The sequence below is a fragment of the Dermochelys coriacea genome, chromosome 2 (assembly GCF_009764565.3).
Source record: "Dermochelys coriacea isolate rDerCor1 chromosome 2, rDerCor1.pri.v4, whole genome shotgun sequence".
Lineage (NCBI taxonomy): Eukaryota > Metazoa > Chordata > Testudines > Dermochelyidae > Dermochelys > Dermochelys coriacea.
This window is the reverse complement of record NC_050069.1, coordinates 76,588,437-76,616,384: the sequence shown is the minus strand read 5'-3', so window position 1 is coordinate 76,616,384 and position 27,948 is coordinate 76,588,437. Positions and strand designations below refer to the sequence as shown.

General features: G+C 41.6%; 1 protein-coding gene across 6 annotated transcripts in view; it reads right to left on the bottom strand.

Annotated features, from left to right (window-relative positions):
* The window catches only part of NOL4 (nucleolar protein 4), a 268,955-nt gene that overhangs the window by 92,883 nt on the left and 148,124 nt on the right, over window positions 1-27,948 (bottom strand). For all 6 annotated transcript variants that reach the window (XM_038392935.2, XM_038392933.2, XM_038392936.2 and 3 more), the window contains one exon: window positions 10,667-10,950. In XM_038392935.2, coding sequence (XP_038248863.1) covers window positions 10,667-10,950 — 284 coding nt within the window. The remainder of the gene's footprint in view (window positions 1-10,666; window positions 10,951-27,948) is intronic.

The following is a 27,948-nucleotide window of genomic DNA, read 5'->3' as shown; positions in this document are numbered from 1 at the left end:
GTGGGTGAGCTGGAATGGGGGAGGAAGTTGCAAGGAACCTTCCCTCCCCTTCCCTGTTCACCTTGTTCAAGAACCAGGGAGAGCAGAGGGAGACTGTCTCCAAATTCAATTTGACTCCAAAGAGACTGCGGCCAGGAACCTGTGGCCAGCAGGATCCATCATCCAAAAAAGGTGTTTAAGCCTTTATATTCCCCACTCCTGACATGCCAAAGATCTGTGAGTGCTCTCCTTAGGATAGTGCAGCTCTCAATCAGACAATCCTTACCCAAGGCTGTGTGCAACGTATGCATTCTGCCCCAAGGAATGAATTCCTCCTTTACATCGCTTATTCTAACATTCGTATCTTAGAATCTCAAAATATGTCTATTCATTTAAGCAAAGACACCGAATGTGGAATTAATCTGATTGCAATTATTGGGTCTTTGAAGGAATTCACCACACTTCTCTCTATGCTGGGGGGGTGGATGGGGGGCGGGGAAGCAGCACTATCTAGAAGAATGTTTAAAGCTGGTGCAGTCCCAGCATGACCCTTTTATGTTCTATTGGATTAGAAAGTGGGTGTCATGCTGGAACAGCACTATGTTTTTTGCATGTTGAAAAGTCTAACATCTCATTGAATTTTACCTCTTACCATACTTTTTTTTTCTCCCTAGCAGTTTAAAGCCAATACAGTAACCCAGCAGAATTTAATTACGTACATGCTACTAGCCTTTTGATTAAGCAATAAAACAGGAATGTCAAACACCCAATCCACAGGCTCTTGAGGTATTTACAACTGTATCAGCAAAACCAACGTTCGACAGGCATGAACATAATTCTTAGAGGCATTTCCTAGCAGCCTGCAGAGCTGAGGTCAAAGTAACACTTCAGAGTAAAAAATCCCCAGCTTTCTGCCATGCCCTACCCAGATGGTGAGCTCCACCTGCAAGAGAGACACTTAGAATAACACATTTTCCAGAAGAGGAGCCCAAGCCGAAACCCATGTCTGAAAAGCTTGGATCCTGATGCAAATTCACACCTTGGCACATTTGTGGCTTCATCTGGTCAGATTGTTACACAAAGACAGAAAAGTACTTTCTTTGCACAAAAACAGCCAACTGCATACAAGTTCTAAAGGTCCTGTTAAAGGAGTAGGAGCCTTTGATATTACCATTGCCCATACAATGATGCCTCAGTCTTAGTTGGAGCCTGTGTGCTACTGTAATTCAAACAACAGATGACGATGAAGGAAAAGAAACAGAAAAGAAAAAAAAATACTTTCAGCAGCTCATCAAAGAGAAAAATATATTCATGGTCAGAGCTACCATGCTTATCCAGTCTACATTCTACACACTCTCAAACCTCTATTCAGGAAGACATCAGATTATCATATCCATGTCTCTCACTCTTCTTGAAACACTTCCCTTTTCCAGATGTCTTTTCAAGTAACTGTTTACAAGACAGCTCCACAAAGGAGTGCAGCCTATTGTGGCAGAGCTCCAACCTTGTCCCCATGAGTCCCATGCTTCCAGGCGGCTTATGGTAGCCTCAGAGGCTCACTGCGACCCTCCATGTAGCCCTTCTCTCTGTAGGGCCAGGATTACAGTCTACTGAGCCCTTTTCATCATACGCCAACAAGGAGGTTGGTGAGAGAACTCCCACAGTCTCTGTTGTCCCTATGAGCTTATTCCCAAACAGTTTAGCCTCCTGTCCTGACAGGGGCCTGTCTTCCCCTTCCAGGAGGCGTTTCTGTAGCGGCGGGTTCCAGGGAACCCGGGCCCGCCCTCTACTCTGGGTTCCGGCCCAGGGACCCTAATGGCAGCAGCTGTTGACAGCCGACCTTTCACTGCCAGAGTTGCTACATTTTCCTGGGCCACATCCCCACAGCTCTCCTGCTTCTCTCTCAACACAGTCTTCACTTTTACCTTAGGGCTCTCTTTCCATTGGCTTGAGAGTGTCTTCATTACCCAGCCCTTCAGCTGCACTTCCTCTCCTCTGGCTCCCCGGCTCCCTTCAGCCTGACCGGAGCGAGCCCTTTTATAGTATCAGAAGGCCTTAATTAGAGTCAGGTGTGCACATTAGCTTAACGGCCTCACCTGCCTCTTTTCAGGTTAATTGGAGTCATGTGTTCTCATTAGCCTGGAGCAGCCCCTGCTCTGGTCAGTCAGGGAACAGAAAACTGCTTATCCAATGGCCAGTATATCTGCCTTCTACTACTCTGCTGTACCCAACTGGTCTGGGTCTATCACACTATATATAAAGAACACTATCATCTCATAAAGAGATCATTTGCTCTAGAAAAGCCCCCACATTCCCAAATCTTCACCAAGCAAGCATATAAACAAAAAAATACAGATGGAGGCAACTAGTTAAAAAGTGTCTCCCCCTATCTCAGAGACATAATGCCAGTTGTGATGAGGTTCCCACCAGACATTAAGTCTGATTTTTTATATTGAGCTAGAATGTTATCGTAACTTCAAAAAAACCTAAACTTAGGACCAATGTTTCCTCTAATTTTTGACAGGCCATGTTTGCAAAAAAATTCTTCCGTGCAACTTGTTGTGCTTCTGTGCAAATTTGTGTGCGTGCGGTGTTTCACCATGTAGGCGGGGTTTAGGATCTGTGTGTGCACGCACATGCACACAGCTCAAAGGGAATAGTGCCTGGAACCCATGCAGCTCAGTGACTGCCTCTCTTCCTATCCCTCACCATGATAGCCATGCTCAGTGGGGATGCTAATGCCAACAGAATCCAAGTTTGAACCTGACAGGGCTGGGGGAAAGACATTAATGATAGAGGGCCCATGACTGTTGAACCAGCTACCACGTATTGTAGATCGTGCTGAGCATGACTTTTACCATATGTAGGGTCTGATCCAGCATCCACAGGAGTCCAGGGAAGCAATTCCACTGACTTCAATGGGCATAGGGCCCTGAGCATGATGCAGCACCCATTTATTCATCAGGCAGTTCTCAATTAATAATGTCATGAATCACCATTACAATGGATACTGGAAAGCCAGCAGCCAAGATATGACCACAATAAGACAACAGTTTTAAAGATGAAACTGGAAACAAGTTCTTCCTTTTAGAGACGTTATGATAAAGCTCCATATTTTTGTAGTGCAAGCAGAAATGCCAATGATGTGCACATCAGAAAGATATAATATAATTAAAGTGAAAAGTCATAGGATGTAAAAAGTAAAAAATCCCTTGTTTATTGCTCTGCCCCTTATTTTTTATGAAAGGAAAAAAATTATGTACTTGTCCATCTAATTTAACTGTCTAAACATATGAGCTAATTATAATGCATTTCACAATATTGGCCAGATGTTCTAATCTATTATAAATATAATCAATCATCTCTAACTCCTCTGACTAAGAGTGACAAAACTATATAACTGTGATTTCTGATATTCTAAATAAAAGAAATATTTTTCCATATAGTGTCAATCTAATCTTATCATAGTGCAGATGAGGGAAAAACATCATAAAAAAAGAGAAATGGTTTACTATATTTCAATAAATGATGTGGTAGAAATAAAGATTTGTACACCCAAAAGTTCTTCCAAAAAGGAGCTTACAGTCTAACAGAAGATAACAATACAACATTCATCATGATTAATCAGGAATCTAGGTGCTCCAGAATAAAACCTCAATCCTGCAAGGATTTACACATGGCCTTAACTGCATAATTACTTTATGTACACATTTAACTGTTTGAATTACATCCCTATCACTATTTTATACATTGGAAACCAAGTATTTCCCCATTGTCTTTTAATATAACTTTTCTCAACTCTCATCTCCCACATGGCTCTTAAATTTATTAAGGGAACGTTATTAAAATGGATAAGAAATTTATATAAATTTGATACTCGAACATTAAACCTGATTTTTCTCATACATAGCTAGGAAACAGTCAGGGGGGTTCTGAATGGAATCACATTTTTTCAACAATATTCATAATTGTAAATGATGCCATTGCTCAGGTCTGATTAAAACTGATCTTTTTATATGTTGGGAAGAGCCAGGGTCAGAGTCTCAGCTGCAGTCTAATACCTTCGTGCCACTCTTCCTATGTGGGGATTGCACAGGCATGGGGGAATCCGCAGATGATTTCTATTCCACCTCCACATGCAGTGCACATTCGGGCACTAGGAGGATGGCCAGGGCATTACTTCACTCTGGCTATTTTTTGTTAGTGGATGGCCCCTGTGGTGGGATAGCCAGCCACATAGATTAGAGCAACTCCCAAGGAAGACAAGGATGTTGCAGAAAAGTTCAATGAATTCTTTGCATCAGTCCACATTGCAGGGGATATGAGCTAGATTCCCACACCCAAGCCTTTCTATTTAGGTAACAAATCTGAGGAACTGTACTGATTGAGGTGGCAGTAGAGGAAGTTTTAGAGCAAACTGATAAATTAAAGAGTAATAAGTCACCAGGACCAGATGGTATTCACACAAGAGTTTTGAAGGGACTTAAATATGATATTGCAGAACTACTAACTACTGTATGTAACCTATCGCTTAAATCAACCTCTGTACCAGATAACTGGAGGGCAGCTAATGTAACGCCAATTCTTTAAAAAGGCTCCAGAAGTGATCATGGTAATTATAGGCCAGTAAGTCTAACTTCAGTATCAGGCAATTTGGTTGAAATTAAGTAAATAATAGAACTATCAGACACAAAGATGAACACAATATGTTGGGGAAGAGTCAAGATGGGTTTTATAAAGAGAAATCATGCCTCACCAATCTATTAGAATTCTTTGAGGAGATCAACAAACATGTGGACAAAAGGTGATATAGTGTACTTAGACTTTCAGAAAGCCTTTGACAAGGTCCTCACCAAAGGCTCATAAGTAAAGTAAGAGCCATAGGATAAAGGGAAGGTTCTCTCATGGATTGGTAACTGGTTAAAAGATATCAGGGGGTAGCCATGTTATTAGTCTGTATCCACAAAAACAAGGAGGACTAACTGTTAGTCTTTAAGGTGCCACCGGACTCCTTGTTGTTTTTGTGGTTAAAAGATAGGAAACAAAGGGTAAGAATAAATGGTCAATTTTCACAATGGGGAGAGGTAAATAGCAGGATTCCCCAAGCTTCTGTACAGAGACCAGTGATGTTCAACATATTCATAAGTGACCTGGAAAAGGGGGTGAACAGTGAGATGGCAAAATATGCAGACAATACAAAATTATTCAAGCTAGTTAAGGCCAAAGCTGACTGCAAAAAGTTACAAAGGGGTCTCACAAAACCGGGTGACTGGACAACATAATGGCAGATGAAATTCAATGTTGCTAAGTGTAAAGTAACGAACACTGGAAAAACATAATCCCAACTAACATACAATATGATGGAGTCTAAATTATCTTTTGCCATTCATGAAAGTGATCTTGGAATCATCATGGATAGTTCTCTGAAAACATCCCCTCAATGTGCAGTAGGAATCAAAAAGCTAATAGAATGTTAGAAACCTTTAAGAAAGGGATAGATAATCAGACACAAAATATCATGATGCCACTTACACCTTGAATAGTATGTACAGTTCTGGTCACCCCATCTCAAAAAAGATACATTAGAATTGGAAAAGGTACGGAGAAGGGCAACACAAATAATTAAGAGTATACAATGGCTTCCATGAGGCCTGGTATAAGGGACCTGGTATAAGGCCTGAACTAAAGTCAGGTCCTGCTGAGTTAAAGCAAAGTTAGCAAGAATCGAGCTATGAGCAAAAGTCAGGCCCTGTTACAAAGCAGATGCCTGCTTGCATGTTCACTATCCGACACATGAACTTGGCTAGAACAGGGCTGGCATTGCAAAAACACAAGCACTCCTAGGCACTAAGTATTTATAGAATCATAGAATATTAGGATTGGAAGAGACCTCAGGAGGTCATCTAGTCCAATCCCCTAGTCAAAGCAGGACCAACACCAACTAAATCATCCCAGCCAGGGTTATGTCAAGCTGGGCCTTAAAAACCTCTAAGGAAGGAGATTCCACCACCACCCTAGGTAACCCATTCCAGTGCTTCACCACCCTCCTAGTGAAATAGTGTTTCCTAATATCCCACCTAGACCTCCCCCACTGCAACTTGAGACCATTGCTTCTTGTTCTTTCATCTGCAACCACTGAGAACAGCCTAGCTCCAGCCTCTTTGGAACCCCCCTTCAGGTAGTTGAAGGTTGCTATCAAATCCCCCCTCACTCTTCTCTTCTGCAGACTAAACAAGCCTAGTTCCCTCAGCCTCTCCTCATAAGTCATGTGCCCCAGCCCCATAATCATTTTCATTGCCTTCCACTGGACTTTCCCCAATTTGTCCACATCCCTTCTGTAGTGGGGGGCCCAAAACCAGGTGTGGCCTCACCAATGCCGAACAGAGGGGAATAATCACTTCCCATGATCTGCTAGCAATGCTCCTGCTAATACAGCCCAATATGCCAGTGGCCTTCTGGGCAACAAGGTGACGCTGCTGACTCATATCCAGCTTCTCATCCACTGTTATCCCAGGTCCTTTTCTGCAGGACTGCTGCTTAACCGGTCAGTCCCCAGCCTGTAGCAGTGCATGGGATTCTTCCTACCTAAACACATTCCAGAAGAATAGTACCAGAGCACCCCGATACAAGGATATGGTGTAAACACACTCCCCGAAGATGATATAGAAACACACTGGCCCCTCCTAAAGAGAAGGTGTCATAAATATAAAGGGAAGGGTAACCACCTTTCTGTATACAGTGCTATGAAATCCCTCCTGGCCAGAGGCTAAATCATTTCACCTTTAAAGGGTTAAGAAGCTACGGTAACCTCGCTGGCACCTGCCCCAAAATGACCAATGAGGGGACAAGATACTTTCGAATCTGGAGTGGGGGGGGGGACAAAGGGTTCCGTCTGTCTGTGTGATGCTTTTGCCGGGAACAGATCAGGAATGCAGCCTTACAACCTGTTAAGTTAGTAAGTAATATAGCTAGAACATGTGTTAGATTTCCTTTTGTTTAATGGCTGGTAAAATAAGATGTGCTGGATGGAATGTATATTTTTGTTTTTGTGTCTTTTTGTAACTTAACGTTTTGGCTAGAGGGATTCTCTATGTTTTGAATCTGATTATGCTGTAAGGTATTTACCATCATGATTTTAGAGGTGATTCTTTTACCTTTTCTTTAATTAAAATTCTTCTTTTAAGAACCTGATGGATTTTTCATTGTTCTTAAGATCCAAGGGTTTGGGTCTGTGTTCACCTGTACAAATTGGTGAGGATTCTTATCAAGCCTTCCCCAGGAAAGGGGGTGGAGGGCTTGTGGGATATTTTGGGGGAAGACATCTCCAAGTGGGCTCTTTCCCTTTTCTTTGTTTAAAATGCTTGGTGGTGGCAGCATATGGTTCAAGGACAAGGCAAAGTTTGTACCTTGGGGAAGTTTTTAACCTAAGCTGGTAAGAATAAGCTTAGGGGGTCTTTCACGCAGGTCCCCACATCTGTACCCTAGAGTTCAGAGTGGGGAAGGAAACTTGACAGAAGGTCAGGATGACAAGGTGATGGATAGAGATGTTTTGATTGAACAAACATGTAAAGGGTAGTAACTAACCATGTCAGAGGGGCAATACATAACTCATTTGTATCAGTGTATAAAAGAGGAGTGTCTTTCTGGCTGAGGGGGAAATGATCTGGTCCACTGTAACAGGCATACATGTGTTCATGCTCCTTTAGAGTCTATGGAATACCTCGACAATAAACCTGGCCGAATGCCTTCGCTACTGAACCAAGTCTGTGGTCTTCTTGGGCAGTTCGATTGAGGTCTACTGCATCAGCTATCTGCACAGAGCCACACAGCACACAGAGAACACACACACTACCAACAACTGACAACACTTACTGTATAAACTATACCAGGGCCAAAGAAGAACTGGCCGCAGAAACAAAGAACTGCAGCTAGCTTCTTCGTGGCAGCATCTCTCCGCTATGGCTAATGGATTTTGCCATTGTGCAGCTGGCAATCTAACCCAATGCATTCATCAACTTTAAACTGCTCAGCAATATGTGGAATCTTCTTTTGGAGCAGAGTCCTGGGAGGTGATGCGCATCCTCCGATCTAATTGGGAGTTGAATGTTCAGGACCTTTTTGATCAATGCAAAACGTTTTGACCATCTTTAGCATAAGAGATGTTATTTAAAGGTAAAATACTTTAATTTAAATACAGGTAATTACTTGTGTGTGTGAACAAGTGAATGTGTGTGTAAGAGAGAGAGTGTTGACAACAGGTGTCAGGTTTTACACCAGTACAATTGCACTATAGTACTTTGTTATTGCTTTTATACATGTTTTTTAAAATACTTTATTTTTCAATATAATTAAGAATAGAATTCATTCATAAGCATACTCTTTTACTCCACCAACACAACACACTATGGGAAAACTCTGACACCACTTACTCTATCCAGGGACTAAATTCCTTTTGAAATCTGCAGTACATGTGTAATAAACAATATATAAAAATTAACAGTAGGTGTTAATGTTATGTCAATGTTAAATAACATTAACATTTTTCCATTCCAGGCCACAACCAGGGGGAAAATGTATGTCAAGAAATGGGGTAGGATGGTAGTGAGTGATATGAAAGGTTATATGGCTGTAGGCAACTGACTGGATCGCTTAATATTGTTAAAGTATAGAACTAAAGTAAATAAAGTGTAATACTGGTTTGTGTGTTAGCAGGAATTCACTGACACACACATACAATGTTAACCCTTTTTAGAAACTTTTTTTTGTTTGAGAATATACTATGGTGCTATAGTTCTGATTGCATTTGGGGCCATATTCTTGCCATAACTATAAATTAGTTCCACCTTAAAGACCTTCTTCCCTTCCTCCTTCTCCCAGCTTATTTGTGTATTTGCAAAAGTACTGGCAGTAGCAGCAGTGTACCTCGGGCAAAAGAGCCTATGTGTCTATCAATATCTGGGTGACTGCCTTGTAAAGGGATCATTGCAACAATATTCCCTGGAGCAAGTGAAGACACTGCTTACATTTAGCCAGTTTAGGATTTACTGTGCATTGGTAGAAGTGTTGAGTAATTTCAGCACTAGAATATATATAACACTAAGACATAGAGTTAGTCAGAAGATTTTTGATAAAATAAAATTCATTGAAGAAAAAACACTTTGCAGAGACATCAATTTCTACTAAACTTTTATCAGGAATATTTTTTGGGTCCAGGGCTCACTGGTTACAAAAAAAAAAAAAAAGAGAAACACTCACACTCTACCTATGATTAGGGAACTAGCCTGGGATGTGGGAAACCCAGGTTCAAATCCCTATTCTTTCTGGTTGAGAGGATCAGAGATTTGAACCTGGATTCCCCTGTCAGCCTCCTAACTCCCAGGCTCTAGACTGCAGTCAGTGTTCCTCCCTCCAGAATCGAAAAGTACACGTTTCAATTCCATCACAATTTGGTTTTCAAGAAACATTCAAAAGGTTTTCGCAAAAAGAAAAGGAGTACTTGTGGCACCTTAGAGACTAACAAATTTATTAGAGCATAAGCTTTCGTGAGCTACAGCTCACTTCATCGGATGCATCCGATGAAGTGAGCTGTAGCTCACGAAAGCTTATGCTCAAATAAATTTGTTAGTCTCTAAGGTGCCACAAGTACTCCTTTTCTTTTTGCGAATACAGACTAACACGGCTGCTACTCTGAAACCATTCAAAAGGTTTTGTTTCCATTCTAATGCAGAACAACAAATTTCAAAACTTCAGAAGTTACAGTGAAACAGAATTGTCCTCTGGACAGAACTATGGCCCATCTCTGAACACATCTAGAAAAAGGTTTTCCACACCACTCCCATTACAAAGCCCTGCAAGAAAATGTAGGAGTTCAAAGTACACCTGTATTGCCAGGCTAATTTATAGCCTTTTACTGAAGGTTAGTGATCAGCATTAATAGCATTTTGATCCAGTATTATAATAGCAATAATTGAATTTTAGAAGGTGCTAATCCAATTGGGAGTGTCAGATAAAAAGCAGGACTTGTCACCAATAGGAGTAGAGCAAATCAATGGAAAATTTATATTAAATAGACCATCTCTTCATCTTCCTTAGAATGCACATTCATGAAAAATGCCTTCCTAGCAAGCTAGCTATCTAATGTGTAGGATCTGTCTTTATCCACAACCTAACCACCTTACTTTTCTCCTGCCCATAAATGGAGACCACAGAGAAAAGACCTCAGGCAATTCCAGCTTCATAGAGCAAACCTGTCACTTTCAATTCAAGTTGGGTGGCTGTATAATACATAAACAATCAGGAAGGAACCAAATCCAGTTCTTTTCAAATATTGGTGATTTCCATGCAATAATCCACAGGGGCTTAGGCATTGTACATTTAAACTGATTCATTCTATGGACATACAGTACATGAGATAGGATGGCCTATAGACGGATAGCTCAGACAGTTTATAAAAATACCTTATAACATCTGTTCTTGAAAGGGAGCCACACTATTTTTGTCAGTGTATAAACATGACATATGTATATACTGTATACATAAACTAGTGCATGCAAGTTTGTATACAGTATCTAAGTAACAATGCGACACATATTGTACAAATTTCATTAAATGCTCAACTGGCAATAACCTTTGGGTGTCCTTTTCTAAGCTATACATTTTACATCTGGAGAATGTGGAAGCATCTTACCTTGCTTCCATTTTCTCTTGCTTCTCTTTCCATCTTGAGATCAGAAATTAGGAGGTTCTTGTATTTGTTCTTTCCATTACTGTTGTGATCATCTAGTCTGTATTCTGAAGTCAGCTGAGCAGAGAGGGGACTGTCACTCAGGTTCAGAGGCTGCTCATCCTGCTCCAGATCTGTTTTGCCATTACTGTTGGTTTCTGCCATCTCCCTGCAGTGTATTCCACCTGAAGCATTGGAACTGTGCCCCACGGTCTCATTGCCATTAAAACTCTCTGCAGCTGAATCATCTATGAAAAAAATACATATGTTCAGTAACATGCCACCATTTTTATCTCTATACCAGATCAAACAGAATTTATGGCTTCACAGTTTTTTGCATAGCAAAATTAAAACTGTTTGAATCACATCTAGCATCCAATGCATTTGTGCCATAAAACAAAATAGTCTTCAAGTAAAATTAAGCTTGGGAAATAAATCTATGGAATGATAGTCAAAGTTAAGGGGAAAGATCTGGGCTGACACACTAGTGCAATTGTGCACCTAAAAACTAGTGTCATACTGGCTTTTTAGGAGCAAATTCTGCTCTTGTCCAGCTAGGCATGCATCCATTCATTTAGGCTGTTTTAACCAAGTCTATCACTGTAACATCACATTTGTTTAAGTCAACGTAGTTGAAGGTGCTGAGGGGGCAGAATCTGGCTCTCAGTTTTCAAGGGGGTGGAAAATATTTTACTAGGGACTAAGTGTTTAAATAGCAGCACAAGTTAATTTAAAAAAAATAAAAAAAATTCTGTCATAAGTAGCGTAATATAAATATTCCTTAGTTCCCTGGCTTTGTGCATGCATTGCTGGCATTGGACATTATGCTGGGAAAGTTGATTCCCGGTAGAAAGACCATGGCTCAGTTGTTCTCAAACTATACATCAATCATAATTGAAATAATAAAAATTACAATAAAAGACTAAGAGAAAGTCAGATTTTCATCTGAAATTTTTGAATGTTGTTGTTACAAGTAACTTTAAGACTGTTATAACTGAAAATAAAAATATATTTTTCCTCTAGTCTTTCAGAGCCAGATTCTGTCACCTGTGCTTTCAATGCCTTATTCCATAAACAGTACCATTGGAATCAACTGGGTTCCTTGAACAGCAATGTACTATGCAATTTAGGAAAAGGTGTCAGACTTTTGTGTAGTCACTTTCTCTGGTTTGCTAATAGTGCATGCTCTTCCCCCAGGCTCCACAAGACTGTTTATCAATAACTAGGGCCCTACCAAATTCACGGCCATGGAAAATGCGTCACGGACCATGAAATCTGGTCTCCTCCCATGAAATCTGGAAGTGGCGGCCAGCACGTCCCTGTGACCCCTTCGCCTGCAGGCGCCATTTCCCACAGTTCCCATTGGCTGGGAACAGAGAACCGCACCCAGTGGAAGCTGTAGTGGGGACGGCTCCTGTGGATGGTCAACGTCAGCAAAATGTCTTGCGGCCCACAATCAGATTACCCTGATGGGCCGCATGCAGCCCACAGGCCACAGGTTGCCCACCACTGCTTTAGTTTAAGGAAACATCATCTTCTCACATAACAGAATACTTTACAAGCAACAGCTGCAATAGCAAATTTACAAATGCTGTACTAGGTGTTTGTTTTATAAATAATAAACGAACGTAGGAAATTTAAAAGTCCTAGGTACAAAACTGTTAGATGGACATATCGCATCTTCTAGTCACCAAATCAATACATGTATATTGGAACCACCTCTAAATTAATACCTGGGCCAAATCGAAGGCTTCAGTGGGACCCCTGGGGAATTAGTACAGCAAACAGGAGTTGACCCCTAATAAAGGTCTAAATCTATTAAAGGAATATACTATACATGATAGCCTTTGACCAGACACATCCGTACAGTGCATAATAAAATAAAACGTTGAAAACTATACTTGCGACTGTAGAAACAGACAGGCTGTTTTATCACACTATGGAATAGGAATCCATATATCTTCTAGTACAGTGCCTAATCCAAGATACACATTATTTTAGATAAAGAATAATGTTTACAACTCTTCTCAAATGGTCTTATGCTCAAAAATAAGATAGAAATACAGAATTATAACTTTATTTATGGAAAGTCCAAACAAAGTAAGATTGAGAAGCTTCTTGGTTAACACAAGTATATTGGGATAACTGGCAACAGAGGACAGAAAAATGTATTAAATGTAAACAGCTCTTTATTACTTAACTACTGAAAAATCCCTGAGAATTAACAATTGTACGTAAGCACTGACATTAAAACAATGATACACGTATTATCAACGTAACTTTAGCAGCACCTACAAATGACTCAATTACTATATAGTAAACTCTTCTCTCTCGTATAAAGTCAAATGCCTACAGTAAATAATACAGTTATACATTTTTATCTTTCCCTTTAAGAATAAAAATCTATGTCTAGGGGAGAATGATCAGAAGTACGACTATAAACCAACTTTTGCCATGTAAATATAAATATGAATTACCATAAAAGAACCAAGAAAAAAAAAAGCATTTTAGCACTGATAGTTTCTTACAGATGTTACCAAGGTAACTAAATTACACAGTTTAGCATATTTCATTCCTGGGCAGTTGAGCTATTTTTGCAGAGAATACACTAACATTAAAACAACAGCTGTTCTGCGATTGAGACCAAGAGCCTGATCCTCTAGAGACCCTTACCCATGTGAATAGAATGTATTCTCACAAATAGTCCCACTGACTTCAAGGGAAGGTTAGTGAGTCTGACCCAAGAAGTGAAGCATACTTTCCTCACCTTGTGTACCTGGCCAACTCTGCACCTTTGTATACAGGTGAAAGAGGGGTGACTTCTTGCACCCTCCCAGCACCTTGTGCCTCATTGGAGCATCCCAGGCACAATCTGGCCCTCAGATTATAAACGCTTGTAATCTAAGGATTTATCTTCTTATTTTATCTATGAAGCATCTAGCACACTCTTGCTTTCATATAAATAGCAGACAAGGTATTTTTGTCATGTTATTAGCATATTTTTCTAATGTCTATCATAACCCCTCAGCAGCAATAAACTGTGGAAGCTGAAAATCTGTTTCCTTACCCAATATTTTTTCCTCCATCATTCAGCAGCAGGCACTGGTTTGTACTTGGAGAGGTGCTGGCAGGTTCAGGAATATAGGGATATGTGCTGGGTCCTTATAGTCGCATGTGTGAGTACGATATATCTTGCATGAATGGACAATTAGGTTTCAAACACTCCGTCAGTGTAACTTGTGCATGTTTCTACTGGACAGTTTACATGGATTTATTTTTCGAAAACACCCCCCTCCCACCCCCGAAGTATTTCTTGGGGGAGGAAGCGGGAAAAAAATTGATTATCCAGGGCCTTTAGCAACAGAGAGAATGTGGATTGTTGTAGCAACAGAGAGAGCGCGAGCATGAGCACAGCCGCTCATAGAATATGTTGAGAGCAGTGTGTGGAATCTGATGATGTCAGGATGGCAGTTTGATTTTTGTTTTGTGCTGTGATTGGTTACAACTTCTTTGAGTCTCTCTATATGGAGCCCACTCTTGGTGCACGTGTGCCCCCGTGCGTGAGAGACTGGAATCTTTAACCAGCAGGATCCACTGGGGCCATGCACTGCATACTATTGTTCCCCCACCCTCATGGCATAAGAGGTGAAATGGATCCATAAGCCACTACATTCCTTCCTACTGTGAGATGGAACAACCTCCATATCCCTCTATTTCTTCTGTCTTTGTTACTTAGTTGTTAACTTTGTTAGTTGTAGTTGTTATCATTGCTTTATTTCTACTAGTTAGCCCACTGACAAAAACAACACATGCACACCTACCCCGCCCACACCAGGAGTGTAATTAGTTTAATTTCTGGGTGGTCCAGTACCAAACCACCACCGGAATAGCTGACTTGAAGTCCCCCGATAACCTGCCTGCCAAGTGATGTGGCTATACTGCTGAATGATGGTCACATCAAAAGACTGCTTGCTTATTTGTTTTGTTTAGGGGAAGGACATATGCCCAGGAAGTGCACAGTTTTCAAGTCCTTTCCCCAGTGTCTTTGCCCAGAGGTATGTTTCAAGTAGTTTTTGTTGGGGAAGTCTATGAAGGGAGCATGTGACTCAAACTCTTCCTGCTTCTGAGCGTACTATTCACTCTTTGAAAACACAGACAGCAAGTGCCCCAGCTAGCCGAGAGGTTACCCAGGTTCCCTGGGATCAAAGAGACGACAGAAAAAGGCCTCTAAAACTGTGGTACAGATTCCCTTGGATCAGTCAGCAACCCCTACTGCCCATGTGAGGAAAGAGCACCATTCAAAGTCTGGAGCTCAGCCCTGGTCTCTCTTCCGGGTATTGTCAAAGAACAAGCTATTAACTCTTAAAGCTTTGGATGCCAACATGATTACTGCAGCTAAGTCTGCACCACATGCCACTTCTGCCTCAATAAGGGTTTTGCCCCAAACATCAGCAGCTAGTTTACATCCTGTGATTCCATCTGTCCTGCTACCTTTTACCTCATCCAAGGGTCTCTCCGGAGCCTGAGTTTTGTTTGCTGGAGATTTTGCCCCTTTCTGTAGTTTCTAAATTCAGAACAGTACTAGCACCTAGGATCCCAACTATGATGATGTCATCACATCACTTCCTACCACTCCACAGGGAAAAGCACATCCTAAAAAGGAGTTTTACTATTCATCACCGTGTGTGTCTAACAGAAGTCTTTCTCCAGGAACTGCTAATTTATCACCTGAGTAGTGGCTTATGGATCCATTTCACCTCTTATGCCATGAGGGTGGGGGAACAATAGTATGCAGTGCATGGCCCCAGTGGATCCTGCTGGTTAAAGATTCCAGTCTCTCACGCACGGGGGCACATGTGCACCAAGAGTGGGCTCCATATAGAGAGACTCAAAGAAGTTGTAACCAATCACAGCACAAAACAAAAATCAAACTGCCATCCTGACATCATCAGATTCCACACACTGCTCTCAACATATTCTATGAGCGGCTGTGCTCATGCTCGCGCTCTCTCTGTTGCTACAACAATCCACATTCTCTCTGTTGCTAAAGGCCCTGGAATATATTTTTCTCCCAAAGTGATCCAGATACTCTACAGGTCAGAATTGCCAATTAACGGGCTTTAACAGCCAATGGACTATCTCAGAGAGATTTTAATGTTTTTTAGAATCTAAAGAGGAACTTAAGTCTCCAGGACAGCACTAAAAGTATCACTTCATGCTGCAAATACATCTTGCAAGGTCAATGACTTTGTGGATTATAATGAGAAGAGCATCTTGGTTGATTGAATCTGGTTTGACCAAAAGAGGTTCATATCAACAAAAGACCTACTTTTTGAAGGATATGACATATTTAGTTCAAAAACAGATGAATTGCACATTAAAGAATTCAAGAGCAACCCTCTGATATCTAGCCTTTATATCCCAGCATAGAATAGAGAGAGCGCGAGCATGAGCACAGCCGCTCATAGAATATGTTGAGAGCAGTGTGTGGAATCTGATGATGTCAGGATGGCAGTTTGATTTTTGTTTTGTGCTGTGATTGGTTACAACTTCTTTGAGTCTCTCTATATGGAGCCCACTCTTGGTGCACGTGTGCCCCCGTGCGTGAGAGACTGGAATCTTTAACCAGCAGGATCCACTGGGGCCATGCACTGCATACTATTGTTCCCCCACCCTCATGGCATAAGAGGTGAAATGGATCCATAAGCCACTACATTCCTTCTGTCTCTCATCAGTCAGATCTCAAACCCATGGATGCCTCCTCCTTGGCTCCACATACCTTAATATGGGATGTAATTCTGGCCAGCTTGGACACCTCATTCTCATTTCTCAACGTGATAGGGTGTGGGTCATTCTAGAAGTAAATCTTTTGCATAACTGAAAACTCACACAAAACAGTTCAGCTACCACAACCTGAGGTTGCTTGCACAGAGGATCATGAAATGCAGAGTGAGGACACAGGTAATTTTGAACAAGATGACCAAGTGACACATATGGCTTTTTCTTCATCATCAGACGAAGCTGTTGTTCCATCAACTCCATCTGTGATGGACAACTTCAAAATGTTCCAAGACCTCCTAAAGTGAATGCCAATACCATGGAGATTCCACTAGAGGTGGTACAAGAAAAATCATATAATGCCCATTAATGCGGGTATTCTAGATCCCATCAAGGCTCTTGACAGATGCCAGCTTCTATCGATGCAACATCTAAATTGATGGACTGCAGATATGCAGCACCTTTCCCAGGCATTTGGATTATTTTTATACTCCTCCATCTCCCGCTCCATTTCTTAGTTGTATAGGCAGCAAATGAAAAGTCCAGACAACCTGGTCCACCAAATGGACCCCAAAGTACAAAGATCCAAAAAGATTGAAGAATATATTTTTCTCCCAAAGTGATCCAGATACTCTACAGGTCAGAATTGCCAATTAACGGGCTTTAACAGCCAATGGACTATCTCAGAGAGATTTTAATGTTTTTTAGAATCTAAAGAGGAACTTAAGTCTCCAGGACAGCACTAAAAGTATCACTTCATGCTGCAAATACATCTTGCAAGGTCAATGACTTTGTGGATTATAATGAGAAGAGCATCTTGGTTGATTGAATCTGGTTTGACCAAAAGAGGTTCATATCAACAAAAGACCTACTTTTTGAAGGATATGACATATTTAGTTCAAAAACAGATGAATTGCACATTAAAGAATTCAAGAGCAACCCTCTGATATCTAGCCTTTATATCCCAGCATAGAATAGAAAACAAATTCAAACTGCGGATGACCTCAAGGCAGAAATACTCCTCTTCCTACTTCTATCATCAGAGACTGACTAGAACCCTTTAGGAAGAGACCCTCATATAAGAGGAAAGGCTCTTCTTCCTCACTGGTGACATCCCATCCTGGACCTAACCAAGGGCAGCAAGTCTGACTTTGTGGTCAAGAGTTTTGGCTAATCTATAAGGATCTTTACTGCCCGCCCCCCGCTTCCAGCACTTGGTACCTCCGCCTTTTTCCCCCCCAAGGAGGCATGGATTGAAATTACAGTTGACCAATGGGACCTGTAAGTCATCTGAGAAGGCTGTGTCATCCAGTTTAAATCACTGCCTCTGTCCCATTCCCATTCCACCCTTCTTCAGGAACCGTTTTTATAAGAATCTTCAACAAGTGGACTCTGCTTCAACTAGGTATGACAGAGTGAGAGCCTCCCATCTTTACGGGCAAAGGATTCTACTCTCCATATTTCCTGATTCCAGAGAAAAAGAGAGGTTGGCATCCTATTCTGGACCTCAGGAAACAAATCCATCAGTGGCACAGAGTTTTGCATGGTTACCCAAACTTCTAAATCCCATCCTTAGCTCCAACAGATTGGTTTATAATTCTCAGTTTACAGGACACTTAATTCATGTGTCCATCCATCTCACAGAAAGCACCTATGGTTCATAGTAGCAGCGGAGCATGACCAATTCAGAGTACTGCCTTTCGGTCACTCCTCTGCCCCAAGTGTATTCTCTCTGTGGTGGCTGCTCATCTAAGGAGACTTACCTTAGTAAGTCCAGATTTACCCTTACTTCAATTATTGTTTAATTCAAAGAAAATCTTCTCACTAGGTCACTGAGACTATGTACATGAATCTTCCATTCTTTTCCTTGCTCATTTTTCCTTGGGTCCCAAGCTCCAAAAACACAAGTCAGTGTTCATTCCCACTCACTCAGTGGAGTTCATAATAGCAATCTATGGCTCAAGAGCCTCAGAAGTGGTCTTGCCTCAATACAGGTTTTGCACGATTCATCACATCATACCAGAACTTCAGTTTCATCCAATAACTTTGGCAGGAGTCTGTTTCAAATTACTGGGGAACACAGCCTCATGCAATTTCACAACACTGAATGCCAGATTTCATCTGAGATCATTCCAGGGATGTCTGAATTCATCCTTTCAACTAAGCAGACACAGTATGAATTTAACAGGTGTCAGTTCCCGCATGAATCCTATTCTCCCTTCTCTGGTGGAAGGATTTACAGAAAGTTTGTTAAGGGGTGTCATCATTTCCCCATCTCCCAGCAAAACTTTGATTACAGAAACCTCCAGGAAAGGTTGGGGAATATATCTAGCTCTTTTTCAGTCTCACTGACTATGGTCCTATGTAGACTTTCAATCTCAGGTTAATGTTTTGGAACTCAGAATGATAAGACAACTGCACAAATTGTTTCTGCCTCTGCTAAAGGGAACAACCATCCAGGTCTTGATAGACAACACTACAGTAATGAATTACATCAACGGGCAACGAAGGACAGTTATTCCATGGGGGCGTTGCATTCAGAATCACATCAATCTTATAGCTCAACATATACCAGGAGCACAAATCAATCTAGTGGACCACCTCAATGCATAAATGGACTCCTACAGGATGTAGTTTTTACTCAAGTGTTTCAGAAGTGGAGAGTTTCCCTCAAAGATCTCTGCCACCAAGCAGAACACAAAATGTCACGTTTTGCTCTTGAAAAGGCATGAGTCTAGGCTTCAGCTCAGATGGTCTCTCTTGATTCACTGGGGCAACCACTGAAGGCGTTTCTTCCTGCCATTTCCAATAATTCCTATAGTCCTTCTGAAGATAAGACAAGGCCCAACTGGTTCTTACAGCACCAGTTTGGCTGTGTGAGATATAGGTCTCAGAACTATTGCATATCTCAGTTCAACCACCCATTACACTACCACCTCTTTAAAACATAGTTTCACAAACCATGGTTTAGTGCCTCCCCCAAACCCACTGTCTCTGCATTTAACAGCTTGGGTGCTGGTTGGTTGAAATCTATGGATAGAAGCTGCTCAGCCGAGGTTCAAGACATTCTGATTCAGAGCAGGAAAGTGTCCCCTAGATTAATAGAGAAGGTAAAATGGAAACATTTATCACAGCAGGCTATTCAACATCACTGTCATCCATTGGAGACTTCCATTCCTGACATATTGGGCTATCTGTTCTCTCTAAAGCAGGCTGGACTCCAAATTAGTTCCGTGATCATCTATTTGGCTACAATCCATCTTTACAAGACTGCACAATATTCTCTCACCCAATGGCATCTAGATTTCTGAAAGGACTAATTAATATATTCCCTCCAATTAGACAGATTTCTTCTATATGGGATTTGAATATGGTTTTTGCCTCTCTGATGCATTTACCCTTTGAACCAGTGATGTCAAATTCTCTGTATCTGTACCTATTAATTAAGAGTGTATTCTTAGTGGCAATTACCTCAGCTCAGATGGTGAGCAGGATTGAGGTCATAATGGCTGGTCTCTCATACTCTATTTTTCATAAGAGTGACTTTAAGAACCCACCTGAAACATACATCAGAAGGTAGTTTCAGACTTTCAAAATACTAGTGTTTTCCAAATCCTCAGTCATCTCTGGGGAGGCAAAACTCCATGCTTTGGGCTTGCTGAGGGCTTTCTCCTCATACCTTCATAAAAATGAAACAATTTAAAAAATTGTCCTGACTTTTCATAGCCTTTCAAAACTTTAGGACACAAGCCCCTCCATCCCCCCGGCATGCTCAGCCCCTGTTCCCGGCAGCCAAGCCTGGACAGGGAGCAGGCTGCTGTTGCCTCCCAGCCAGGCTTTCTCAGGCAGAAACAGTTCCGTCCCACACTCCAGCCAGTTGCCAGAGAGAGTGGCCAATTGTGTGAGGGGGAGGCGCAGGGAGAGAAGGACAGAAAGACCCTCCCCTCCGCAGGTAATCTGGTGCTGGGAAAGCACTGCAGTTCCAGGCTGGGTGCAGGACGGGGGCATGTCACTGGGCAGGGGAGACACGGTCACATGTCCTCCCCATTAGATGCCCCCCCGCCCCGCAGTATCATAGAATCATAGAATATCAGGGTTGGAAGGGACCTCAGGAGGTCATCTAGTCCAACCCCCTGCTCAAAGCAGGACCAATTCCCAACTAAATAGAATCATATAATATCAGGGTTGGAAGGGACCTCAGGAGGTCATGAGGAGGCACTAGTCATCTCTCAAAGGAGCATTCCAATCAATGGACTGAGGACCTTCCAATCTTTTGAAAGTTACCAGAGATACAAGCCTGCAGTCTGAAACATCACTGCTACAAACCTGATCCAAGAACTTTGCAATGCTTGTATGTATATGATTTTGACCATTTTTACTCTCTCCTCTTCTTTTTTCTTATAAACCAAACTTTGGACATTAGCTACTAAAGGATTGGCAACTGCGGGGTTATTGGGTAAACTCTGAGTTATATACTGACCTGGCTATGTGGCTGATCTCTTGGGATTAGAAGGACCCTTTGTTTGATCAAACTAGTTTTAAATAATCACTCATCATGAAGTCTAGTGTCTGGGAGTGGTGGGGGGAGGGAGGTTAAATGAGTCCTATAATGCCTAATGAGACTGGATTTCTGACTTCTTTTTAACCAGTGTGGTGAAACAGAAGTTTACTTTTATTGTTGGCTTGGTATATCTTATGGAAGAATAACCACCAGTCTGGGGTCTGTCTGCCCCTATTTCTCAGCAGGTTGTCCTGAATTTGGCATCCTCAGTGACCCACTGAGGCACGGTAACACTTTACAATGATTGTGGTTCCTGGAAATGCTCTGTCAATGTGGATCGCACGACTCACCCTCCTTCCCCATTGCCATGCAGTCCTATTACCTGAGATTCTGTGTGGCGAAGAAAAAGAGTGGGTCACTCTACTTTTATTCCCCAGGAGGATGAAGACAAAGGAGAGAAGCTTGTGCAGGGCCAGTGGCGGATTCATGATTTTGCTGCCCCTAGGCCCTGAAATAGATACAGATTTTGCCACCCACATATGAACTTGTGAACGGCACTAACTGATGCAACAAATTTCAGAGTAGCAACCGTGTTAGTCTGTATTCGCAAAAAGAAAAGGAGTACTTGTGGCACCTTAGAGACTAACAAATTTATTAGAGCATAAGCTGTAGCTCACGAAAGCTTATGCTCTAATAAATTTGTTAGTCTCTAAGGTGCCACAAGTACTCCTTTTCTTGATACAACAAAGGAATCTATTTTGTGCATTTTTGCTATTATTTCATTTCCTTTTCTTTCTTTTGTATAGCATTTTTTTTTTAACTGAGAACCACTTAATTTCTTCCTTCCGGTCATATTATTAACGTTTAGGATTGTCGCAAGTATGTTTACTAAATGGCATCACGACATCATTGGTGGTTTCAATACACGCTATGATTGGTAGAATTGTGGCGTCACTGATGCTTCAGTTTGGTGCGCAGTTACAATATGAACAAATGACGATACAGGCATCTGACAGACAGTGGACTTGTGCAAAAATGCCACGATTACAAAAATGCTGCTATTATAAATTTGCCGCCCCTGCAAAATTGTCGGCCTAGGCAATAATACGCCATTGTGCAGGGCTCAAGTGCAGCCCCAACAGACACTGTTGGTTAAAGTTTCCAATCTTTTGTGCATGAAACTCAGGCACACTGTTACATTAATTTAGATGGAATAAATGGGCCAAAGGTGTTAACATAACCCAGTGACAAGCCAACATTAAACGGTATTAAACAAGGTCCATGATTTGGTACACAGAGACCTTAGCCTGCTTAGTATCATGGCAAACACACCATTAGAAATCCTTTTAACCTTTTATTAAAGATAAAGGAAGGAAAATCAGTTAAACATTGGAAATGTAAAGTACTAAATAAGGCTTTTATTTTAACGATGCCCCTTGTTTCCTTTCCTTTTAGATGGAAAGAGGTTTAGAAGGAACCCCCCCTGGATTTGACAGTCTCTTAGATGGTATCAAAGATTAAATAACTGTCCTTTTGGGTAAAAGAGACGGTGTTAGCTAAGATGAGCCAGAGCTGTTGTTGCTGTTAATGTCTGATCTCATTTTATCACAGGTGGTTTTGGGATTCAGCTAGAATTGGTAGAGGGGAAAATGTTATTTGCATCCCTCTCTCTGGATGGTCTGGTCAAGACATCTCAAGATTAGAACCAGGGCTGGGGTCTCAAGACAGCTGCAGCGGCACAGGAGCTAGCAAACAGAGCTCTAAACAGGGGAGTTTGAGTGGAAGTTTGCAAGGGGAGTTTGGCTTGTGGTGCTTGTTTGGGGTTTGCTTTTGCTGGGGGGTGTGTGGTCTTTTTGGTGTGGCTTGTGTTTCCCAGATTAACAGGATTTAGGTGGGAAGGAGATGACAGATACAGAGGCAGCTGTGGGAGTGACTCCTGTAGTGAAAGACACATTAAGGATGACTGGATGTGGAAGCTGTGGTATGTACATGATCCTGGAGGGGGGAACCGGTAAGAGTTTTTTCTGCATGAAATGTCGTCTGATAGAGCTGATGGAGGAAAAGATCCGAGGTTTGGAGATGCAGGTGGAAAGTCTGGTTGAGTTTAGGAAGGGGTTTGAGCAGATGATGGAGCAAAGATATGAGGTATCTGAAGGGAAAAGCTCAGGCTCACGGATGGAAGCAGGGCTGGGGAATTTTGAGGAGAGACTGGATGAGGAAAGTGGTCAGTGGAAACATGTGACTCAAAGAACCAGGCAGAGAAAAAGACAGGCTAGTGAAGGAGAAATAGAGCTTAGGAACAGGTTTGCAGAGTTGGAAAATGAAGAAGGGGCTCAGCAGGTACTTGTTGAAGGTGGAAGGGTAAGGAAGAAGAGAAGAGAGGCTAGTCCTATAGAAAAAGGGGAAGAGTCAAGGGAGACTACACCAAATATGAGCCCCAGGAGGATACAGGATGGGTTGAAGAGGATTGTAAGGGAAAATAGGAATGGAAAGAACTTGCAGCCAGAGGGAACAGGGGAGAGACTGGAGAATAGCACTGTCACCAGGAAAAGGCAGGTCTATGTGATCGGGGACTCTTTATTGAGAAGAATAGACAGGCCTGTAACTAGAATAGAAGGGTGTGCTGTCTTCCGGGTGCTAAGATACGGGATGTAGACCTGAGATTGAAAAGGATCCTAAAGGGAGCGGGAAAGAATCCCCTAATTATCCTTCATGTGGGAACAAATGATACAGCCAGATTCTCGCTGGAAAGTATCAAGGGAGACTATGCTAGGCTGGGGAAGACACTTAAGGAAATTGAGGCTCAGGTGATCTTTAGCAGGATCCTTCCTGTTCCTAGAGAAGGGCAACAAAGGTCTGACAAGATTATGACTGTAAACAGATGGCTTAGGCAGTGGTGCTATAAGGAAGGCTTTGGGATGTATGGCCACTGGGAGGCATTCACGGACAGAGGTCAGTTCTCTCGGGATGGACTTCATCTGAGTAGGGAAGGAAATAGACTTCTAGGATCGAGGCTGGCACAACTGATAAAGAGAGCTTTAAACTAGGAATTGGGGGGAGATGGATGGGAGATGTCCAGAAAATCTCCACGCCAGATTTTAGCATTGAGAGGGAAGAAGATGAAGTAAGAAAGGATACAGCCATGGGTAGGAGAATGTATATAAAGGAGCGAGGGCGGTGTGGATACTAGTCTAATAGGTTATACTGGCTGTAGAATGACTGTGCCTAATAGGGTACAAAATGTGAGCGAGTCCAAACAGCAAAAATTAAGATGTTTGTACACCAATGCGAGGCGTCTAGGTAACAAAATGGAGGAACTAGAGCTACTGGTGCAGGAAGTGAAACCAGATATTATAGGGATAACAAACATGGTGGAATAGTAGTCATGACTGGACTACAGGTATTGAAGGGTATGTGCTGTTTAGGAAAGACAGAAACAAAGGTAAAGGGGGTGGAGTAGCACTGTATATCAATGATGAGGTAGAATGTAAAGAAATAAGAAGCGATGCAATGGATAAGACGGAGTCCGTCTGGGCAAAAATTACATTGGGGAAGAAAACTAGTAAAGCCTCTCCTACGATAGTTCTTGGGGTGTGCTATAGACCTCCGGGATCTAATTTGGATATGGATAGAGCCCTTTTTAATGTCTTTAATCAAGTAAATACTAATGGAAACTGCGTGATCATGGGAGACTTTAACTTCCCAGATATAGACTGGAGGACCAGTGCTAGTAATAATAGGGCTCAGATTTTCCTAGATGCGATAGCTGATGGATTCCTTCATCAAGTAGTTGCTGAACCAACTAGAGGGGATGCCATTTTAGATTTAATTTTGGTGAGTAGCGAGGACCTCATAGAAGAAATGGTTGTCGGGGACAATCTTGGCTCAAGTGATCATGAGCTAATTCAGTTCAAACTAAATGGAAGGATTAACAAAAATAAATCTGCAACTAGGGTTTTTGATTTCAAAAGGGCTGACTTTCAAAAATTAAGGAAATTAGTTAGGGAAGTGGATTGGACTGAAGAACTTATGGATCTAAAGGTAGAGGAGGCCTGGGATTACTTTAAATCAAAACTGCAGAAGCTATCGGAAGCCTGTATCCCAAGAAAGGGGAAAAAATTCATCGGAAGGAGTTGTAGACCAAGCTGGATGAGCAAGCATCTTAGAGAGGTGATTATGAAGAAGCAGAAAGCATACAGGGAGTGGAAGATGGGAGGGATCAGCAAGGAAAGCTACCTAATTGAGGTCAGAAGATGTAGGGATAAAGCGAGACAGGCTAAAAGTCGAGTAGAGTTGGACCTTGCAAAGGGAATTAAAACCAATAGTAAAAGGTTCTATAGCCATATAAATAAGAAGAAAACTAAGAAGGAAGAAGTGGGGCCGCTTAACACTGAGGATGGAGCGGCGGTTAAAGATAATCTAGGCATGGCCCAATATCTAAACAAATACTTTGCCTCAGTCTTTAATAAGGCTAAAGAGGATCTTGGGGATAATGGTAGCATGACAAATGGGAAGAAGGATATAGAGGTAGATATTACCATATCAGAGGTAGAAGCGAAACTGAAACAGCTTAATGGGACTAAATCGGGGGGCCCAGATAATCTTCATCCAAGAATATTAAAGGAATTGGCACCTGAAATTGCAAGCCCATTAGCAAGAATTTTTAATGAATCTGTAAACTCAGGAATAGTACCGAATGATTGGAGAATTGCTAATATAGTTCCTATTTTTAAGAAAGGAAAAAAAAGTGATCCGGGTAACTACAGGCCAGTTAGTTTGACATCTGTAGTATGCAAGGTCCTGGAAAAAATTTTGAAGGAGAAATTAGTTAAGGACATTGAAGTCAATGGTAAATGGGACAAAATACAACATGGTTTTACAAAAGGTAGATCGTGCCAAACCAACCTAATCTCCTTTTTTGAAAAAGTAACAGATTTTTTAGATAAAGGAAATGCAGTGGATCTAATTTACCTAGATTTCAGTAAGGCATTTGATACCGTGCCACATGGGGAATTATTAGTTAAATTGGAGAAGATGGGGATCAATATGAACATCAGAAGGTGGATAAGGAATTGGTTAAAGGGGAGACTGCAACGGGTCCTTCTGAAAGGCGAACTGTCAGGTTGGAGGGAGGTTACCAGTGGAGTTCCTCAGGGATCGGTTTTGGGACCAATCTTATTTAATCTTTTTATTACTGACCTTGGCACAAAAAGTGGGAGTGTGCTAATAAAGTTTGCAGATGATACAAAGCTGGGAGGTATTGCCAATTCGGAGAAGGATCGGGATATTATACTGGAGGATCTGGATGACCTTGTAAACTGGAGTAATAGTAATAAGATGAAATTTAATAGTGAGAAGTGTAAGGTTATGCATTTAGGGATTAATAACAAGAATTTTAGTTATAAATTAGGGACGCATCAATTAGAAGTAACGGAAGAGGAGAAGGACCTTGGAGTATTGGTTGATCATACAATGACTATGAGCTGCCAATGTGATATGGCTGTGAAAAAAGCTAATGCGGTTTTAGGATGCATCAGGAGAGGCATTTCCAGTAGGGATAAGGAGGTTTTAGTACTGTTATATAAGGCACTGGTGAGACCTCACCTAGAATACTATGTGCAGTTCTGGTCTCCCATGTTTAAAAAGGATGAATTCAAACTGGAGCAGGTACAGAGAAGGGCTACTAGGATGATCCGAGGAATGGAAAACTTGTCTTATGAAAGGAGACTTAAGGAGCTTGGCTTGTTTAGCCTAACTAAAAGAAGGTTGAGGGGAGATATGATTGCTCTCTATAATATAATCTCTATAAATATATCAGAGGGATAAATACAGGAGAGGGAGAGGAATGATTTAAGCTCAGCATCAATGTGGACACAAGAACAAATGGGTATAAACTGGCCACCAGGAAGTTTAGACTTGAAATCAGACAAAGGTTTTTAACCATCAGAGGAGTGAAGTTTTGGAATAGCCTTCCAAGGGAAGCAGTGGGGGCAAAAGATCTATCTGGTTTTAAGATTCTACTCGATAAGTTTATGGAGGAGATGGTATGATGGGATAATGGGATTTTGGTAAGTAATTGATCTTTAAATATTCAGGGTAAATAGGCCAAATCCCCTGAGATGGGATATTAGATGGATGGGATCTGATTTACTATAGAAAATTCTTTCCTGGGTATCTGGCTGGTGAATCTTGCCCATGTGCTCAGGGTTTAGCTGATTGCCATATTTGGGGTCGGGAAGGAATTTTCCTCCAGGGCAGATTGGAGAGGCCCTGGAGGTTTTTTTTGCCTTCCTCTGTAGCATGGGGCATGGTTGACTGGAGGGAGGCTTCTCTGCTCCTTGAAGTCTTTAAACCATGATTTAAGGACTTCAATAGCTCAGACATGGGTGAGGTTTTTCATAGGAGTGGGTGGGTGACATTCTGTGGCCTGCGCTGTGCAGGAGGTTGGACTAGATGATCAGAATGGTCCCTTCTGACCTTAGTATCTATGAAGAGATGATGGCAGACATGACAGTGAAGCTCACTCCATTAGCCTCCATCTGCTCTTCGCTATTTTACCCTCAATGTGTCTTTTAAGGACCCAAAGAGGAAGTGATGAGTGGAATAGCCCAACCCATCATTATTTTGTCCACCAATTAGGCCTAATATTCGAATTATTGATTTATTAATTTCTGATTCCATTTTCTGTTTTTACCAAGCATTTTAACACAGTCCTTAAACCATATTAGTATTTTCATTTAGACTAATTCCGTTTGTCTCCTTTTTGTACCTTTTCCCATCAACATTTGTTATTATAGGTTATTGTAACATCTTAAAAAAGAAAAGGATGCATCCGATGAAGTGAGCTGTAGCTCACGAAAGCTTATGCTCAAATAAATTTGTTAGTCTCTAAGGTGACACAAGTACTCCTTTTCTTTTTTGCGAATACAGACTAACATGGCTGCTACTCTGAAACCTGTAACATCTT